Here is a 21696-nt window from a genome sequence, read left to right as displayed (position 1 = left end):
TCACTGCGAGGATGCAGTGAATGATGAACAGTCATTAGTTTTCTTGTTTTTCTGTCCAAATTGTCCAGTTCCTCCTGCATCCAATTTATAATGCCAGAGGTATATCTTATGACAGGTATGGCCCAGGTGTTTATGGCCTTGATGGTGTTGCCTCCATTGAGCTTGCTTTTGAACATTTTTCTGACCCTTCGAGTGTATTCTTTGCTGACCACAGTTTTTATAGGTTCATGTTTGATGTTGTCCAGCTGTAGTATGCCCAGATATTTGTAGGCCTCTGGTTGGTGACATTTTATCATTTGGCCATTAGGCAATTATTATTATTATTATTATTATTATTATTATTATTATTATTATTGTGGTTGTGGTTGTTGCTTTTGTTATTATTATTATCATCATTATTATTATTACCATATTTTTCTTTTTTGATCGAGACCCAAAGCGGCAACCGAGTTCTGTTAGAAATATATCCCACCAACCCACACTTAGCAAGGGAAGAAAGGGTCTCCACACGACTCAGAGGGGGCCAAAAACCGTTTATTTAGAGAACTGCAGGAGGAACGTCCTCCGAATTTTTCTCAAGGCGAACGACAGCCGTCCTCTGGATCTGAAGAAATCCCGCATCCCGGGGAGCCTTGGCTTGTTTCCCTCCCAGCAGACCTTAGAAGGCGCCTCCAAATGGCTTTCCATCTCTAGAAGTTTAATCCAGAAAGAGAATGAGAAGGTAACTAACCACCAAAAATGTGGTTTGATGAGGAAATAACGTTTCAGTGGAGACACCTTTCCCCTTTGATAAAACTGCCTATAGCTCTGAAACAACTACTTTTATTTCGCAAGAAGCTTTCCTGGAGGGCTCTCTCAAATTCGAAGCATCACCAGATTATCCGATTTCCCTTTGCGTTTACATTAGACGTTTCTAGCCAATGCCATCTAACAACTGGGTATTTACGCGCCTGTGGTCTCCTAAGGTCCCAATTCGGCTGCCACTGAAAGCTGGGTATTCAATGAGCCGAGAGAAGCCCAAATAGAAAAAAGTCCCCATTCAACCGAGTGAAGCTGTGTTTACTTCCTGGAGTAGACTCCTCGCTGACAATCCTCTTATTTTCCTTTTACAATATCTCAGGGAGATATTTGGGGGGGGGGGGGGGGGAGAGAGAGAGAGAGAGATTTTCCGCTCTGTATGGTCATGTTCCAGAAGCAATCTCTCCTGACCTTTCGCCCACATCTATGGCAGAGGTTGTGAGATATATTGGAAACTAGACAAGGGAAGTTTATATATCTGTGGAAGGTCCAGGGTGGTAGAAAGAACTCTTGTCTGCTGGAGGCAAGTGTGAATGTTGCAATTAATCACTTTGAATCGCATTGAAAAGCCTTGCAGCTTCAAGGCCTGGGACATGAAAGGCACTGCAGACTAATCCAACCAGAGAAGTCAGCCATAGCAGAGCACTTGATGAACCAACCTGGACACAGCATGTTACTTGACAACACAGAAATGCTGGACCACTCTCACAACCACCATGTTAGACTACACAGAGAAGCCACTGAAATCCATAAGCATATGGACAATTTCAACAGAAAGGAGGAAACCATGAACATGAACCAAATCTGGCTCCCAGTATTTTTTTTAAAAAAAAAACACACTCTAAAATCAGGACAGTAAAGTAAAAACAACACTCTGAAAATAGGGGAATTCCAGACAGGAAACAATCAGGGCCAGCTAACAACTCCCAACAAAGGATTCCCCCAGACAAGTTTCAGACAGCCTTTGAAGCTGCAAGGCTTTTCAATGCTAATCAAGGTGGCCAATTGCAACATTCAACATTGCCTCCAACAGACAAGAGTTCTTTCTCCCACCCTGGACATCATTCCACAGATATATAAACCCCTCTTGCCTAGTCTCCAAGAGACCTCACATCCTCTGAGGATGCCTGCCATAGATGTGGGCGAAACGTCAGGAGAGAATGCTTCTGGAACATGGCCATACAGCCCAGTAAATTCACAGCAACCCAGTGGCCACGAAAGCCTTCGACAACACAAATGGGGGAGGCTTTGGATTGCCAAAGGACCCTCGAACCAAGCTTCGGATTAAGACCTTTGGAGGCCCTGAGCACTATATTTCGGTTCCTCCACAGATATCTAATTCGGCAATGGGGAATTTCTGGGATGCCCCCTTCCCTTGATACTGAAGCATTGCGTATTTAGGTCAGGTTTAGGGTAACCCAGCCCTGCTCTTAACATTAGTCAAAGACGTCTCTTTGTTATAGCACGCTATTGCCCTCAACTGCGTATTTTGAATTTAGGGTGCTTTGTATTGTGCTTCGGTATTGAAAGCTCTTTTATGTTGCTGATGTTTAATAGTTAGGAGCCCCTGGTGATGCAGCGGGGTAAACCACTGAGCTGCTGAACTTGCTGAGCGAAAGATTAGTAGTTGGGTTCCAGGGAGCAGAGTGAGCTCCTGCTATTAGCCCCAGCGTCTGCCAACCTAGCAGTTCGAAAACATGCAAATGTGAGTAGATGAATAGGGACAGCTCTGGCGGGAAGGTAAGGGCGCTCCATGCAGTCATGCGGCCACATGACCTTGAAGATGTCTGCGAACAATGCCGGCTCTTCCACCTAGAAATGGAGATGAGCACCAACCCCCAGAGTCCTACACGACTGTCAGGGGAACGAAACCTTTACCTTTACCTAATAGTTAACCCAGCCATATCTAGACTCTGAGACTCAGCCCAAACTATTTGATCTCAGCTCAGACTCAAACCCTCACATCTCAACCCATCTCAGCCCGGTTGAAAAAGAAGGGTGGAATGCATGGGTGTTCCCTTTTTTGTGAGGGGGGAGTCGAGACACCAAGATGATTTGAGGGACTATAGGCCAGGGGTCCTCAAACTTTTTAAGTGGAGGGCCAGTTCATGGTCCCTCAGATTGTTGAGGGGCCGAATTATCATTTTGGAAAAAAAAAAAAAAACAAACCAAATTCCTATGCACACTGCACATATCTTATTTGTAGTGCAAACCCCACCTAACAACCTTTATTTATTTATTTATTTGCTGCATTTATACCCCCACCCTCTCTCAACCCAAAGGAGACTCAGAGTGGCTTACAAGTTGTATGTACATACAATATATATGTATATTTTTCGTGTCAGGAGCAACCGGAGTTGCTTCTGGAGTGAGAGAATTGGCCGTCTGCAAGGACGTTGCCCAGGGGACGCCCGGATGTTTTTGATGTATTTATCATCCTTGTGGGAGGCTTCTCTCATGTCCCCGTATGGAACTAGAGCTGAAAGAGGGAGCTCATCCGCACTCTCCCTGGGTGGGATTCGAACCTGGCAGCCTTCAGGTCAGCAACCCAACCTTCAAGTCACGAGGCTTTTATCCCCTAGGCCACTGGAGGCTCCTATATATTATATTACTAGCATAGTGCAATATTAGCATTATATATGAATATATTGTACTATACCACTATACCATAATATTATTAGTAATATTACATTTAATATATAATATATAATTAATATTATTATATTATACAATATTATTATATTGTATTATTATTATTATTAGCCGCCCTGAGTCCCCTATTGGGTGAGAAGGGCGGGCATATAAATACTGAAATAAATAAATATTATATTGTATTACATTATAATATTATTATCAAGATTATATGTATGCACAATATATTATATTATTACCATAGCACAATATTAGTAAATGAAAGAACAATACAATATTTAAAAATAAAAACAGTTTTAGCCAACATACCGAAAACCTTTCAGGATTTCAATAGGAAGTTTGCCTGCTTCTGGCCAAAGTTAAGTAGGATTGTTGTTGTTGTGTGCCTTCAAGTCATTTCAGACTTTGGGCGAGCCTAAGTCTAAAACTGAGGGCGGGGGCCGGGTAAATGACTTTGGAGGGCCGCATCCGGCCCATGGGCCTTAGTTTGGGGACCCCTGCTATAGGCTGTGTAGTTGACGGTTTATCCATTGGAGAGTAGGGACTCTCCAAAGGGTCACTCGAAAGTTGGGCTTTCCACCTGCCCCAGGGTTTCGGACCACCCTCCTTCCCCACAGGCTTCCTTGGCTAGACCTGTTGGATCAAAGGCCTTGGGCATAAACACGTGGAGGACCTCCAGGACCCCACTCACCGTCCTTTTCTCGACGTGAAGGCAGGTGGGCGCCATCCAGACCCCAAGGCTGCGCTCCTAGCCACGCTTCCCTGTTGGGAACAAACACAGGAAGATGTCCTTTCTGAGCCAAGGCAAGAGAAGCCAGTGAACCCTTTCCCCCCCCCCCCCCCCCCCCCCCGACGCACGATGGAATGGCTACAAGAAGAGCAAAAGGGCCCAGTTCAAAGCAGATATTGTGGATTTTCTGACATGATATTCTGGGTTATATGACTCTGTGGAAAGGTCCCTAGTCTCACATCTTTGTGGAGCTCCAATTCTTTTTCAATACAAGTGCAAAATGAAGATTATTTTCCACCTTACTATAAGTTTTGTTTCACTTAGAAAAATAAAGTTGATTATTGTTTATATTTTGATATATAATGGCAACAAAAATATGTACTCAGGGGCTCTAAATGGGGGAACATGGAAAGAGTATCAATTCCTATGCAGTCCAGGAATGCATCTCCACTGTAGAATTAATACAGGTTATTATAATATTAACTTCTAGGGCTCAATCCTGTGCAATCCCAGGAGTTGTGGTCTTACAAAATTCTTTACCCTTCTGTGCCAAAGAGTGCTGATGTCTCACCAAACCATAACTCCCAGGATTTCATAGCTTTGAGCCCTGACAATTAAAGTGGTGTCAAACTGAATTCTTTCTACAGGAGAAAGGCACCCTGTGCTGAACTTTCAGGATCAAGCAATGAATTGCAAGCACCTCAGAGCTCCACACAGATGTGAGACTAGGGGCCCTTCCACACAGCCCATATAACAACCATATCTATCAAGGCAGATAATCCACAATATCTGCTTTGAACGGAGTCGTCTGAGTCCACACTGCCACATAATTCAGTTCTGTGTGGATTTTATACAGCTGTCTAGAAGTGGGCTTGAGTCTAGACTGTCATACAATCCACTTCAAAACAGATAATCTGGCTTTTATATGGCAGTGTAGATGGGGCCATATATTCCAATTTACATTGGGTTAACGGTCGCAAAATAGCCTGTCCGCCTGCCCTGTATTATTTCCTCCCTTTCTCCGCCTAACACTCCGTTGTTGTTGTTGTTGTTGTTGTTGTTGTTGTTGTTATTTGCCTTCAAGTCACCCACCCTGCCCCTGTTTCTGGGAAACTTCCCAGAAAGTTTCTCCTTACCTTCGAGGGCTGAGAGAGTGTGACCTGCCCATCCATTGTGTTTCAAGGAGCATAAAAGTTTTCATGGACTCCTGAAGCATCTCTGGGCCAGCACATTGTCTATTTCTCCAATATTTCCCATTGCCATTCAACAAGGGCCATTTAGAAAGGCACAGAACAGAGTCGGGGGTTGAATCCGGTTTCCCGGAGCCACTACACCTGGCTGGTCCACCCCCAGCCTCCCAGGAGGGAAAAATAACCGGGAGAAAAGCCAGGCCGCCCACTTTCAGGAGTTGGGATCCGGTAACATGCAGAACTTAAACCGCTTGTGGTAGGAATGCACCGCCTCGGCCCCAGCCTGTTTTGGGGGGCCATCTACACTGGAGCATGAATGCAGTTTGACACCACTTGAAATTATCATGACTGGATGCTATGGCATCCTGAGAGTTGCCATTCTTTTCTGGAGCTTAAATTCCATTCCCCACCTCCACCTTCTCCCAAAAACTGAAAGGAATAATAATAATAATAATAATAATAATAATAATAATAATAATAATAATAATAATAATAATATCTTTACTTATATCCCGCTTTTCTCCCCCCCCCCCGAACACCCGGTGGCACAGTGTGTTAAAGTTCTGAGCTGCTGAACTTGCCGACCCGAAAGGTCACAGGTTCGAATCCGGGGAGCGGAGCGCCCGCTGTTAGCTCCAGCTTCAGCCAACCTAGCAGTTCGAAAACATGCAAATGTGAGTGAGTAGATCTGCGGGAAGGTAATGGCGCGCTATGCCGTCATGCCGGCCACATGACCTTGGAGGTATCTACGGACCACTCCAGCTCTTCGGCTTAGAGTCAGACATGACTGGATTTAACGTCAGGGGAAACCTTTACCTACCTTTTCTCTCTAACGGGACCCAAAGCAGCTCACAGCATAATACAATACAGATCAAAGCACATTTCACACAAAATACAAGACAACAAGCACACAAAGCACAACAAAGTCCAGAAATAAGACATAAATAAAGATTAAGCATTCAAAGCATTCAAAACCAATTACAGTTTTTGTGGAGACTCGTTAATTAAATACAATAGAGTCTCACTTATCCAACATAAACGGGGCCGGCAGAATGTTGGATAAGCGAATATGTTGGATAATAAGGAGGGATTAAGGAAAAGCCTATTAAACATCAAATTAGGTTATGATTTTACAAATTAAGCACCAAAACATCATGTTATACAACAAATTTGACAGAAAAAGTAGTTCAATACTTAGTAATGCTACATAGTAATTACTGTATTTACGCATTTAGCACCAAAATATCACTATGTATTGAAAACATTGACTACAAAAATGCGTTGGATAATCCAGAACGTTGGATAAGTGAGACTCTACTGTAGTATATTTCGTTAAGATCAGTCATCAGTGATAAACATGAGCCAGCGAGAAAATTAAGAGAAGTCTCCACAATAAATATATATTTTTAAAAAATCTGAAAACAAAAAAAAGTCCTCACTAAAGTTCAGGAGGAACCGAGTAGAGTACTCTAGACTCGCAGTCCCTGAGTTTTCAGGTTGGATCTACACCGCCATATATCCCAGGATGTCCCAGATTATTTGCTTTGAACTAAATTATATGAGGCCTCTTCTTCACTGCCATATAATCAAGATTATCGAAGCAGGTAATCTACATTATATGCTTTGGACTGGATTATATGAGTCTGCACTGCCATATAATCCAATTCAAAGAAGATAATTTGGATTTTATAAGCCAGTGTAAGAGGGGGTTAACTCTACACTGTCAGATAATTTGGGATAAGAAGATAATCTGGGACACGAATTTGGGAAATAGGGCAGTGTGGAGGAGGCCTGAGTCTACACTGCCAGGTAAACTGGGATAAGAAAATAATCTGGGATCCGATCCTGGGATATAGGGCAGTCTCATATCCCTCCGAATCGAATATCGAGTTCAAGACAGCATTAAAAACATTAAAAAGGATAAACACTTAAACCCACAAACCCGGAATTATTGCATCTGTTGAAGAGGATGGAGTCTGAGGCCCCTTCCACACAGCTGAATAAAATCCCACATTATCTGCTTTGAACTTGAATATATGACAGTGTGGACTCAGATAACTCAGTTCAAAGCAGATATTGTGGAATTTTCTGCCTTGATATTGTGGGTTATATGGCTGTGTGGAAAGGCTTTGAGGTTATCTGCACTGCCATATAATGCAGTTTGAAACTGAATTGAAACTGAGTCCAGACTGCATTATAGGAGTCTACACTGACCATGTAATGAATTGTCAAGCTGCATTATATGTCAATGTCAGTGTAGATGGGACCTGAGAAGACTTGGAAGGTGGGTCCATTGGTGAAAGAAAAAGCTTAAAATGTAGGCCTTTAAAAGAACAGAACAGAATTTGTCATTGCTAGGCCCTTATCTGTCTCAAAAAAGGAAGGAAGGAAGGAAGGAAGGAAGGAAGGAAGGAAGGAAGGAAGGAAGGAAGGAAGGAAGGAAGGGTGGAGAATCTGGTGAATCCTCCCGTCTCAGCTCATACCACATTCCAGCTAAAGAAGACAGTAAAAGGATCCATTTTGAGTCTCCTGTTGCAAGTTTTGTAAGATGGCTGCTTTTTCTGGCAGAGGCTTCCTGCCAAGGTGCAGGGGTGGAGGAAGGGACGAGCATACTCTTGTCTTTTCTATCTCAAACTAGGCCTCATTTCATAAAGCAGGAAGTTGTGCAAGCCTATCTGGGCAGAGGCAAGCCAGCTTCTGTTTCTTAGCTGATGTTTTTCTACACACACACACACACACAAACTTACAAAGAACAGGCAAGAGTCTTTTCAATATATAGGGAACTGATTTTCCTCCTATAAGGTATTAGGAACACAGCATCCAATTCAATGTGTATTATTGTTCTAGGCCAAGGCCAAGACTCAGGCCTCTTCTACATTGCCATATACTGCTGTCCAGTGCAGTTAAGAAACTATATCACAGGGCAATAATGCAGCTCTATTGCATTATATGAGCCTACACTTACCATATAATGCAGCTTCACACTTAATTCTATGGCAGTGCAGATGGGACCAAAGCAGTTTCAAGCTGCATTTATTCTACAGGGGAGATGCATCCCTTGGCATCCTTACTTGAAAGTAATTCCTATTGCATTTGATGGCTTCCTTTTAGGTAAATGCTCCGAGGTTGCTCTTCTATACACTCCTAGCTGGAAATAAGAACCACTGAAGACTTTTTACTCTTATATTTTGTGTTTACTTTTGAGTAAAGACTCCTACTTCTGCCACTCCTGAAAGTGCAACACCGCCCTTCCTTGCCTTTCCCCGAAACAAGCAAAATAGCACTCAATGGGTGGATCTGCACTGAATAAACCAAGAGGATTTATTGTGTTCACAAAAATCCTACTGATTACAATTGGGTTGTAGGAATGTAAACTCTAAAGAAATGCCTCAATAGACAAGAGTAGGATGGAGTTGTTTTTAAAACACCTTTCAATGGACAAGAATCTTGCTGCTGTAAAAGAAAAGGTCAACAGTGTTTTAACTCTTGAGTAACACGAGGAGGTAGAGGAGATATTTACTTCAGGTTTTATTTAATTTAAATGTTTATATGCTGTGGGTTTTCAATTGCATTGTTTTTAATATTGCGAATAGAGAGAAAATACAGAGATAACAATATAATAATAATGATAATACCAATATTATTGTGTTGTCCAAGGCTTTTATGGCCGGATTCACTGGGCTGCTGTAAGTTTTGGCTGTATGACCATGTTCCAGAAGCATTCTCTCCTGACGTTTCACCCACATCTATGGCAGGTATCCTCAGAGGTTGTGAGGTTTGTTAGAAACTAGTCAAGTGGGTTTATATATTGGTGGAATGTCCAGGGTGGGAGGAAGAACTCTTGTCTGTCTGAGGCAAGTGTAAATTTTGCAATTGATCACCTTGGTTAGCATTGAATAGCCTTGCAGCTTCAAGGCCTGGCTGATTCCTGCCTGGGGAGATCATTTGTTGGGAGTGTTAATTGGCCCTGATTGTTTCATGCCTGGAATTCTCCTGTTTTCAGAATATTGTCCTGATTTTAGAGGTTTTTTAAAATATTGGTAGCCAGATTTTGATCATTTTCATGCTTTCCTCCTTTCTGTTGAAATTGTCCACCTGCTTGTGGATTTCAATAGCTTCTCTGTGTCGTCTGACATGGTGGTTGTTGGAGTGGTCGAGCATTTCTGTGTTCTCAAATAATATGCTGTGTCCAGGTGGGTTCATCAGGTGCTTTGCTATGGCTGACTTCTCTGGTTGAATCTGCAAGGCCATTAAAAGCTAATCAAGGTGATCAATTGCAACATTAACACCTGCCTCCAACAGACAAGAGTTCTTTCTTCCACGGATATATAAACCCCACTTGCCTAGTTTCCAAGAGACCTCACCACTTCCGAGGATGCCTGCCATAGAAGCAGGCGAAACGTCAGGAGAGAATGCTTCTGGAGCATGGCCATACAGCCCGGAAAACTCACAGCAACCCAATAACAATAATAATAACAATAAATATTACGGAAGCCTATTGCTTGTTTTCTCTTGAAATCCACCCACCATTGATCTATTTTCTTTTTTTGGCCAATGATGGACTACAATCTTTAACTACAGTGAAGAAAGCCTCTCTGTCCGAACACTTCCACTACGAATTTAATTATATTGCCACTTTGACTTTTCACTCCAAATAATCTTCTTCGAATCCCCCCCAAATACAACTTTTCAAATAAATTGCTCCCTAAACCCACCCAAGGAGTGAAGCCCCTCTGGGTGCGACACTCAGAAGAGGGCAACTATGCCTCTCCCAAATGCAAGGGTGTTAAAGATTAACAAGTGCAGTCAATCCTTTTGATTTAATTTCATAACATTCTGTTTCTTGTGTTGTCGAAGGCTTTCATGGCCGAAATCACTGGCTGGCTGTGAGTTTGCCGGGGTGTTTGGCCATGTTCCAGAAGCATTCTCTTCTGACGTTTCGCCCACATCTATGATGTCAAGATGCAAAAGCCTAGCTGACTTGTTCACATCCTGCCAGAGCAATGGGGAGGGAGATAGCCGGAATGATAAGAAACATTTGTGTCCTATAGCTTCCAAGGACTGACATATGGCAGGCATCCTCAGAGGTGTGAGGTCTGGATCAGTGGGGTATATATCCGTGGAATGTCCAGGGAGACAAGTGTGAATGTTGCAATTAGCTAGCTTGATTAGCTTCAAAACTGCCAGGCAATTCAATGCTAATCAAGCTGGCCAATTACAATATTCACACTTGCCTTCCACAGATATAGACGCCGCACTTACTCAGTTTCCAACACAGCTATCCATTCTGTTTATTATTTAGGAATGTTTTTTTTAAAAAAGAGAGCGAATGATTTCTCTAAAGTGAAAGTCAGCAAGAAAAATAATGATGGGGTCGGGGATTTATGTCCCTAAGTAATAACGAGGGTATCAAGAAAATATAGAAAATCACAGTTTGTAACAGAAGAGGTTTTCGATTTCCCAGTAAGAGTCAACGAGTTTCACTGACTCCATTTTCTAATTCCTCAAATCTCTAAAACCACACGACTATCAATGAATCACACAAGGCTACATTTAGTGATATAATAATAATAATAATAATAATAATAATAATAATAATAATAATAATAATAATAATAAGGTTAAATATGTTGGGAAAGGTTAAATATGTTGGGAAAGGTTAAATATGTTGGGAAAATGTTAAGAAAACATTTGACTGTGATTTTAAACATCTTTCAATGTATGCAAACTCGGCTTTTATAGTTATAGTTAGTTATCTGTATTAGTGTGTGTAAAACAGTCAAAAAGCTCAAACCACAAGAAAATATTTTATTGCCTGTTCTCATTCTTATGGGGTAATTTTTTTATTAATGTGATATGTAAACATGATGTGTTTAGATATATTCTGAAATTCTCTTGACCATGAACATATATTCCCTGCCTTGCAAGGAGTTTTTTTTTTAAATTACGTTATGATTTCTGAATATGATATGGAGGGGGGAGAAGTAGCTGGTCATTTTATTTTGAAAAGTTTTGAATTTGAGTGATGGTAGAGTATGTTATACTTAGTTAGTACAAGTTGTCATTTGAATGCAGATCAAGACACATTCCATTATTTTTGAATGTATATTTTCTTATTGTATATTAGATGGTAGGGACCCCCGGTGGCACAGTTAAGGCGCTGAGCTGCTGAACTTGCAGACCAAAAGGTCGCAGGTTCGAATCCGGGGAGCGGAATGAGCGCCCGCTGTTAGCTCCAGCTTCTGCCAACCTAGCAGCTCGAAAACATGCCAATGTGAGTAAATCAATAGGTACCGCTCCGGCGGGAAGGTAACGGCACATGACCTTGGAGGTGTCTACGGACAACGCCGGCTCTTTGGCTTAGAAATGGAGATGAGTACCAACCCCCAGAGTCGGATACAAGGGGACTTAACGTCAGGGGAAACCTTTACCTTTACCTATATTAGATTGTGTGTGTGAAATAATTAATAAAATAATTTCAACAAGGAAATAATAATAATAATAATAATAATAATAATAAATTTTATTTTCTTCCATGTGCAATAAGAAAGAGACTTAAAAAGTCAGGGAAAAGGGTCGGTAACTCTTGATGCATCTGCACTGCAAAACTAATGCAGTTTGACACTACTTCAACTCCAACGGCGCAATGCCATAGAATATGGGAAGTTTTAGTTTTACACGGTCTTGATCTTTCCTTAAAGGAGAGTGCTCAGCGAATTTCAAATCCCAGGGTCCATGGCATCCACTCATGGCAGTTAAAGTGGTGTCAAACTGCAATGTAGATGCACCCGCGGAAAGGCCGAAAGTCTAGGAATTGCAAAAATGAGCCTGAAAGTGAGAATTTGGAGGTCTAAGCCATATAAGACAAAGAAGGCCCCGGATTTGCATTCTATCGTTGTCTCAATTTCCCTGCATTTCCTGGCTCAGCCTGACAGATATTAAGTCAGGGATCCTAGAAATTAGTGCTCGCTTTCAGTATGTGGTTGAAATTCAGATTTGTCTGAATTGAAGTCTATCTCCTGTCTCTGCCTAGGGTTCCTTTTGCTGCATCCAAGATACGAAAACAGATTATTATGACCCTTTCCACACTGCCATATAAAATCCAGATTATCTGGTTTGAACTCGATTATATGGCAGTGTAGAAGGAGCCAATGCTTCATGGCCGGAATCACTGGGTTGCTGTGAGTTTTCAGGGCGAAGACATAGGGCCCTTCCATATCCCAGAATACCAAGCCAGAAAATCCCACAATATCTACTTTGAACCGGAATATATGTCAGTGTGGACTCTGATAACCCAGTTCAAAGCAGATATTGTGGGATTTCCAGCCTTGATACTCTATGACCCTGAGGTCATCTGCACTGCCATATAATGCAGTTTGAAACTGAGTTCAGACTGCATTATAGGAGTCTACACAGACCATACAATGAATTTTCAAGCTGCGTTATAAGTCAATGTATTTGTAGATGAGGCCTGAGGAGACTTGGAAGGTGGGTCCAAAATGCATTGATTCAACAGTTAGATGCACCCCGTAGGTGGAGGAAAAAGCTTTAAATGGGGAAAGGGGGTTAAAATAACAGAATTTGCTATTGCTGGGCCTCTATGTCTAAAAAAAGACAGACAGACAGACAGACAGACAGACAGAAAGAAAAAAAGAAGAATAAATAGAAGAATATAGGGCAGTACAGATCCAGCCTCATATTCCTCCTAATGGCATATGGAGTTAAAGACAACATTACAAACATTTAAAATGATAAGCACCTAAACCCACAAACCCAGAAATATTGCATCAGTTGAAGAGAATAGTGTCTGAGGCCACTTCCACACATCTGAATAAAATCCCACATTATCTGCTTTGCACTGGAATATATGACAGTTTGGATTCAGATAGTGTGGGATTTTCCGCCTTGATATTGTGGGTTATAGGGCTGTGTGGAAGGGCCCTGAGGTCATCTGCACTATCATATAATGCAGTTTGAAACTGAATTGAAACTGAGTCCAGACTGCATTATAGGAGTCTACACAGATCATATAACGAAATTTCAAGCTGCATTCTTTGTCAATGTCAGTGTAGATGGGGCCTGAGACTTGGAAGGTGGGTCCAAAGTGCATGAATTCGACAGTGTCATGCACCCCTTAGGTGAAGGAAAGAGCTTAAAATGGGGGTTTAAAAGAACAGAAGTTGCCATTGCTAGGCCCTTATCTGTCTCAAAAAGAAAGAAAGAAAGAAAGAAAGAAAGAAAGAAAGAAAGAAAGAAAGAAAGAAAGAAAGAAAGCAAGCAAGCAACTGATGGTGGAGAACCTGATGAATCCTCTTGTCTCATCTCATTCTACATTCCAGCTAAAGGATCCATTTTGAGTCTCCTGTTGCAAGTTTTGTAAGATGGCTGCTTTTTCTGGCAGAGGCTTCCTGCCAAGGTGCAGGGGTGGAGGAAGGGACGAGCATATTCTTGTCTTTTCTATCTCAAACTAGGCCTCATTTCATAAAGCAGGAAGTTGCGCAAGCCTATCTGGGCAGAGGCAAGCCAGCTTCTGTTTCTTGGCTGGTGTTTTTCTATACACACAAACATATGCCCTTTTTGCACAGCATAAACTTACAAAGAACAGGCAAGAGTCTTTTCAATATAGAGGGAATGGATTTTCCTCCTACAAGGTATTAGGAACACAGCATCCACTTCAATGTATATTATTGTTCTAGGCCAAGGCCAAGACTCAGGCCTCTTCTACATTGCCATATACTGCTGTCCAGTGCAGTTAAGAAACTATATCACAGGGCAATAATGCAGCTCTATTGCATTATATGAGCCTACACTTACCATGTAATACAGCTTCAAATTTAATTATATGGCAGTGATGGGACCAAAGCGGTTTCAAGCTGCATTTATTCTACAGGGAAAATGCATCCTTTGACTTCCTTACTTGAAAGTCATTCCCATTGTATTTAGGTAAATGAACCTGAGGTCACCCTTCTATAAGGTCCTAGCTGAGAATAAGAACCACTCAAGATTTTTTATTCTTCTTTTTTTGTTTTTACTTTTGTATTTACTTTTGGGAAAAGACTCATACTTTGAGCAAAGATCTTTGGGGGAATAAGGTGGCCTATAAATAATGCATTGTATTATTATTATTATTATTATTCTCCTGCCACTCCTGAAAGTACAACACCATCTTTCCTGAAACGAGAGAAATAGCACTCTATAGGGGGATCTGCACTGAATAAACCAAGAGGGGTTAATGGTTTCATAAAAATCCCACAGATTACAATTGGGTTGTAGGAAAGTAACCTTCAAAGAAATGAATCAACAGACAAGCGAAGTATGGAGGTTTTTTTTTTAAACTACCACCTTTCTATGCATAAGAATCTTGCTGCTGTGAAAGAGAAGGTTAAGTGTTTTAAATCTGGAATAATAGGAAGAGGTGAAAAGAAACAGGAGGAGGTGGAGGAGATATTTACTGTCGGTTTCATTTTGTTTAAATATTTATATGCGGTGGGGTTTCAATTATTTTTTAAATATTGTGAATCGAGAGAAAAAGCGACATAATAATTTAAAATTAAATATTTTAAAATTAAAATAATAATCATACTAATAATATTTACAGAAGCCTATTGCTTATTTTCTCTTGAAATCCGCCCACCATTGATCTATTTTGTTCTTGGTCAATGATCGACTACAATCTTCATCTACAGTGAAGAAGGACTCTCTGTCTGAACACTCGAGTTACTTATTTATATCTTTCCCAATGTACTTTAATTACTGGGTTGCTGTGAGTTTTTCGGGCTGTATGGCCATGTTCCAGAAGCATTCTCTCCTGAGTTTCGCCTGCATCTATAGCAGGCATCCTCAGAGGTTGTGAGGTCTGTTGGCTACTAGGCAAGTGGTGTGTGTGTGTCTATCTATCTATCTATCTATCTATCTATCTATCTATCTATCTATCTATCTATCTATCTGTATCTATCTATCTATCTCTCTGTTTATCTGTGGAATGTCCGGGGTGGGAGAAAAAACTCTTGTCTGCTTGAGGCAAGTGTGAATATTGCAGGCAGAAGGAGAAACTAAATGGCTTCTTGGAATCAAGAAAACATCATTTGGTGATAGCAACTCGGCTCTTTTAAAAAGCAGCTCACAAATTGCAACATTCACACTTGCCTCCAGCAGACAAGAGTTCTTTCTCCCATGTTGGACATTCCACAGTTGTATATATATAAAAACATACTTGCCTGGTGTCCAACAGACATCACAATCTCTGAGGATGCCTGCCATAGATGCGGGCAAAACGTCAGGAGAGAATGCTTCTGGAACATGGCCATACAGGCCGGAAAACTCACAGCAACCCAATGATTCCGGCCCTGAAAGCCCTCGACAACATACTCCAATTACATTTCCACTCCATATTTCCACTTTCACTTTTACCTCCAAATTATCTCCTTCAAAATTCTCCCCCAAAATACAACTTTTCAAGTAAATTGCTTCCTAAATTCACCCGAGCGAAGCCTCTCTTGGTGCGACACTCAGAAGAGGGCAAAATGCCTATCCTGAATGCCATAGTGTTAAAGACTAATGAGTACAGTCAATTCTTTTAATTTAATTTCAGAATATTCTGTTTATTATTTAGGAGGTATTTTTTAAAGAATGGTTTCCTTAAAAAGTGAAACTCAGCACGGGAAATGGAGTTTGTAACAGAAGAGGTTTGCGATTTCCCTGGCTCCATTTTCTACAGACATTTAGTGATATAATAATGATGGCAATAATATTTTACTTGCCTCTCTTCCCCATGTCATAAGAAAGAGACTTGAGAAAAAATAAGCGAAAAGAGTCGGTGATTTTTGATGCATCTGCACTGCAGAATTAACACGGTTTGACACTAATACAGTTTGAGACTACAGAGTGAAGAGGAAGACAGCTCCATCGTGTTCCTGCAAGATTACCTTGGGAGCCCCTCAGTATGTACAATATAATAATATATAGAAATAATAATAATAATAATAATAATAATAATAATAATAATAATAATATATTATTATTATTATTATTATTAATAATAATAATAATAATAATGTTGTAGTATAATATATTAAATAATATATACTACAATTTATGATATAGTACAATATATTATATAATACTAATAGTATAATATACTGGCAGTGTATTATATATATTGCGGTATAATAATATAGTATAATATAATATATTATAATATAACAATTGTAAATTATAGATTACATGTAATATTACTAGTAATATTACAGTATAGTGGTATAGTACATTATCATAATATACAATACTAATATTGTGCTATGCTAAATATTAATATTATTTAGCATTATTATTTATATTATATAAATAATATTGATTTTAATATTATAATGCAGTACAATATAATACTAATAAGATCACAATATAATAATATATAATAATATATTACATATCATATTACCGATAATGGATAATAATATATCATGATATACTGTTTTGTTGTTGTATATCTGTATATTTGAAGTTGTAATGTTTTTTATTGTGAGCCGCTTTGAGTCTCCATATGGAGAGATAAAATGGGATCTAAATAAATAAATAAAATACATTTCTTCAACTCCCATGGCTCAATGCTATGGAATTTGGGAAGTTTTAGTTCCAAATCCCAGCAAATTTCAAATCCCAGGATCCATGGCATCGAGCAGTTAAAGTGGTGTCAAACTGCAGTATAGACGCACCCACGGAAAGGCCGAAAGTCTAGGAATCGCAAAAATGAGCCTGAAAGTGAGAATTTGGAGGCCTAAGCCACATAAGACAAAGAAGGCCCCTGATTTGCATTCTATCATTGTCTCAATTTCCCCGCATCTCTTGGCTCAGCCTGACAGATATTAAATCAGGGATTCTAGAAATTAGTGCTCACTTTCAGTATGTGGTTGAAATTCAGATTTGTCTGAACTGAGGTCTGTCTCGTGTCTCTGCCTAGGGTTCCTTTTGCTGCATTCAATATAAGAAAACAGATTATTATGACCCTTTCCACACTGCCATATAAAATCCAGATTATTTGCTTTGAACTCGATTATATGACAGTGTAGAAGGAGCCAATGCGTAGTCGAAGGCTTTTGTGACCGGAATCATTGGGTTGCTTTGAGTTTTCAAGGCGAAGACATAGGCCCTTCCATACAGCCCTATATCCCAGAATACCGAGGCAGGAAATCCCACAATATCTGCTTTGAACTGGAGTATATGTCAGTGTGGACTCAGATAACCCACTTCAAAGCAGATATTGTGGGGTTTCCTGCCTTGATACTCTGGGTTATATGGCTGTGTGGAAGGGCCCATAGACGATAGAAAGGAAGGCAGAAAGAAAGGGAGAAAGGGAGAAAAGAAGAAAGGAATGAAGGAAGAAAAAAAGAAAGAAAGGAAGGAAGAAAGGAAGAAAGACAGGCACCATGAGAAGAGCGAAGACAGAAGGCCCTTCCACACAGCTCTATATCCCAGAATACCAAGCCAGAAAATCCCACAATATCTGCTCTGAACTGGGTTATCTGAGTCCCCACTGCCATATATTCCATTCAAAGCAGAGAATGTGGGATTTTATTCAGCTGTGTGGAAGGAGCCTCAGAATACCAACAAGAGTGTTCAAGAGAGTTTAGAAGTAATGATCATTACGTTCAGTGAAATATACAGTAGTTAATTCCAAGGGATGAAGAAAAGCTGTCTTTTTGAGAGTAACATGGATCGGTAAGGTATTATCATCATCATCATCATCATCATCATCATCATCATCATCATTACATGTATGTTTATTGTGTTTATTTATATCCCGCTTTCTCTCCACAAAGGAGATTCCCTTCCACACAGCTGTATAAATTCCCATATTCTCTGCTTTGAAATGGGTTATCTGAGTCCACACTCAGATAATGTGGGATTTTAGCCCACATTATCTGTGTATTTTAGCCCTGTGTGAAGCAGGGCTCTTCTACGGCCCTGCTTCAAGTTCATGGGGCCTGTCTTTCTTCCTTTCTTCCTGAGTCCACACTCAGATAATGTGGGATTTTCTGCCTTGATATTCTAGGATAAAGGCTGTGTGGAAAGGCTCATAGACGATAGAAAGGAAAGAAGAAAGAAAGAAAGAAAGAGCCTCCTTCAACACTCCTATATTATCCAGATGATCAAAGCAGACAATCTAGACCTGGCCCGTAGCCAGGATTTTGTTTTGGGTAGGGGGGTCTGGGACTTTGGTTGGGGGGGGGGGAGGGCTGAGTCTGAGTGAGAGAGGATCTACCCTAGCAAACCTTTTGTATCAGAAGTAATGATCATTAAGTTCAGTGAAATACACTGTAGTTAATTCCAAGGGATGAAGAAAAGCTGTCTTTTAAAGAGTGACATGGTATTATTATTATTATCATCATTACATGTATGTTTATTGTGTTTATTTATATCCCACTTTCTCTCCACAAAGGAGACTCACAGACCCCTTCCACACAGCTGTATAAATTCCCACATTCTCTGCTTTGAAAAGGGTTATCTGAGTCCACACTCAGATAATGTGGGATTTTCTGCCTTGATATTCTGGGACAAAAGGGCTGTGTGGAAGGGCGCATAGACGATAGAAAGGAAAGAAGGAAGGAAGGAAGGAAGGAAGGAAGAAAGACAGGAAGGAAGGAAGAAAAAGAAAGAAAGAAAGAAAGAGCCTCCTCCAGCACTCTTATATCATCCAGATGATCAAGCCAGGATTTTGATTGGGGGGGGGGGGGGGGGGCTAGGACTTTGGTTGGGGGCGGGGTGAGTCTGAGTGAGAGAGGATCTACCCTAGCAAACCATTTGTATCGTTATCCCAATACCCCCATGCATATGGGATATACTGAGCATAGTGATCAGATCATCATATGAATAAACATAACAGTTCAAATAATAAATGTAAGGCCTTCTCGCGGACCACTCTGAATGCCCCTCATGTCCCCCCCCCCCCCTACATGCCTGATTTGGACTGACAATGGCAGTGTAGAAAGGGCCCGAGAGAGCCCGACAAGGCGCCATGAACTTGACTCCGCCAAGCCCGGCCTGGAGAAGCGCTCAAAGAAATGACGCTACAGCGGGGGCAGTTCCTGTTTTCCTCACCGCGATGAAACAAAGGGAAAGGAAGGCAGGCAAGCAAGCAAGCAAGAGCCGCGAACTAGTCCCGGGTTGGAGGAGAGCGAAAACCTTGCGAAGATGCCAAGATGTGGTTCCTGAATTCCTCGGGAAAGAAGGAAGGGAAGGAGGGATGCCAAGCGCCCTCTCCTTACCGCTTTCCGAGGGAGGGGCCCTCTTCTTCAGGACCAGGAGCATGGAGTGGGGCAGTGTCTTCCGCTGCACGACCCTCCGGATGATCCGGAGCAGGATGGGCTTGAGGTGGCTGCGCAGAGCTCTCCCGGGCCTCGCGCCGCCGCGGACGGTGCAGCAGATCCGGGCCCTCATGCCGAGGCCAGGCATGTCCTACGCCACACGTTTCCAAGGTCTCGAGGATCGGAAGGGAAGGAGTAGAATAGGGGTGCGTGTGGGCGGGGGGGGGGGGGGGCAGGAGAGCATCCGGTGAGAAGGGAGAGAGGCGGAAGGGGGCGTCCAAGGCCTGGGCAAAGCGGCACCTTGCAAACGCGCCTCCCAACAAGGGTAGAAAGCTAAACCCCTCCTCTTGCAGACGATCGCGCGGGGGAGGGAGGGGGGGGAATTGCCGTCAGGTTCCACTGAGATCCCTCCATTCCTCCCTCCTTCCACGCCTTCCTTCTGTCACCCTGCAGCCATGCCAAGGGAGTGTCCTTAAACAACAAACAAACTGTTGCTGAAGGGTTGTCGAAGGCTTTCATGGCCGGGATCACAGGGTTCCAGCCAGTAGATGAAGCTATTCAATGCTAATTAAGGTGATTAACTATAACATTCACACTGGCCTCCAACTGACAAGAGTTCTTCTCTCACCCTGGACTTTCCACACACAGACACAGACACACACACACACACACACACACACACATATATATATATATACATTCCTTGCTTAGTTTCTCCATACCTCACAACCTCTGAGGATGCCTGCCATAGATATGGGTGAAACGTCAAGAGATAATACTTCTAGAACATGGCCATACAGCCCGGAAAACATACAACAACCCTGTGATCCCGGCCATGAAAGCCTTCGACAACACAACAAACAAACTGTTGCCGAAGGGTTGTCGAAGGCTTTCACGGCCAGGATCACAGGGTTCCAGCCAGTAGATGAAGCTATTCAATTCTAATTAAGGTGATTAACTACAACATTCACACTGGCCTCCAACTTTTTTTTTTCGTGTCAGGAGCAACCTGAATTGCTTCTGGTGTGAGAGAATTGGCCGCCTGCAAGGACGTTACCCAGGAGACGCCCGGATGTTTTTGATGTTTTTGCCATCCTTGTGAGAGACTTCTCTCATGTCCCCGCATGGAGCTGGAGCTGATAGACGGAGCTCATCCGCACTCTCTCTGGGTGGGATTCGAACCTGGCAGCTTTCAGGTCAGCAACCCAACCTTCAAGTCAGGAGGCTTTAGCCCACTCCGCCACCGGGAGCTCCGGAGTTCTTCTCTCACCCTGGACTTTCCACAGATATATATAAACCTTCCTTACTTAGTTTCTCCATACCTCACAACCTCTGAGGATGCCTGCCATAGATGTGGGCGAAATGTCAGGAGAGAATACTTCTGGGACATGGTCATACAGCCTGGAAAACATACAACAACCCTGTTGCCGAAGGTTTTCATGGCCGGAAGCACTGGGTTGTTGTGAGTTTTCCAGGCTGTATGGCCATGTTCCAGAACCATTCTCTCCTCACGTTTCGCCCACATCTATGGCAGGCATCCTCAGAAGTTGTGAAGTATCATACCTCACAACCTCTGAGGATGCTTGCCACAGATGTGGGCGAAACGTGAGGAGAGAATCCTTCTAGAACATGGCTACACAGCCCGGAAAATGCACAACAACCCGTGAAAGCCTCCGTCAAAAAGCTATACTCCACTCACAGTTGATCACATTGGGCCGACCAGCCAATAAAGAGCGCTCTGATCAAACCAATCAGCATCGCGGGGAGGGCCGAGCGAGAAGCCGTGCTCCCAACAGACAGGTCGCCTCCTGACTCCGACCGGTTTCCGCCTTCGGGGCCTTTCCGCAGCAAAATGAAAGCGGCTTGACAGCGCTTGACTTGCCAAAGGCTCCGTGCTAAGGAATCCTGGAAGTTGTAACTCTTGAGAAGAGAGGAGGCTGGAGACTTTGTCAAAGGACAACTCCCAGGATTGGGTAGCACGGGACCACGGTGGCGGAAAGGGATGTCAAACTGCTTTCGTTCTGTA

General features: G+C 42.1%; 1 protein-coding gene across 1 annotated transcript; it reads right to left on the bottom strand.

Annotated features, from left to right (window-relative positions):
• Positions 1–516: 516 nt before the first annotated feature.
• Positions 517–21428, bottom strand: LOC103277682 (uncharacterized). The gene is made up of 4 exons (XM_062969402.1): positions 21419–21428; positions 19632–20016; positions 4142–4212; positions 517–689 (listed from the first exon to the last, which is right to left on the bottom strand). Exons 1-4 carry the CDS (start codon positions 21426–21428, stop codon positions 535–537), a joined length of 621 nt encoding a protein of 206 aa, XP_062825472.1. The 3' UTR covers positions 517–534.
• Positions 21429–21696: the final 268 nt, after the last annotated feature.

The sequence above is a fragment of the Anolis carolinensis genome, chromosome 2 (assembly GCF_035594765.1).
Source record: "Anolis carolinensis isolate JA03-04 chromosome 2, rAnoCar3.1.pri, whole genome shotgun sequence".
Taxonomy (NCBI): Eukaryota; Metazoa; Chordata; class Lepidosauria; order Squamata; family Dactyloidae; genus Anolis; species Anolis carolinensis.
Note: the sequence above shows the minus strand (reverse complement) of the source record. Positions and strands in the feature narration are given on the sequence as shown.

Excerpts from the sequence above, each read along its gene's own strand:
- LOC103277682 (XM_062969402.1), bottom strand. Across the intron at positions 4,213-19,631 it reads GGCCCCTCCCTCGGAAAGCG|GGAAGCGTGGCTAGGAGCGC; the intron begins GTAAGGAGAGGG and ends TGTTCCCAACAG. Across the intron at positions 690-4,141 it reads TTCACGTCGAGAAAAGGACG|AGATGGAAAGCCATTTGGAG; the intron begins GTGAGTGGGGTC and ends TTAAACTTCTAG.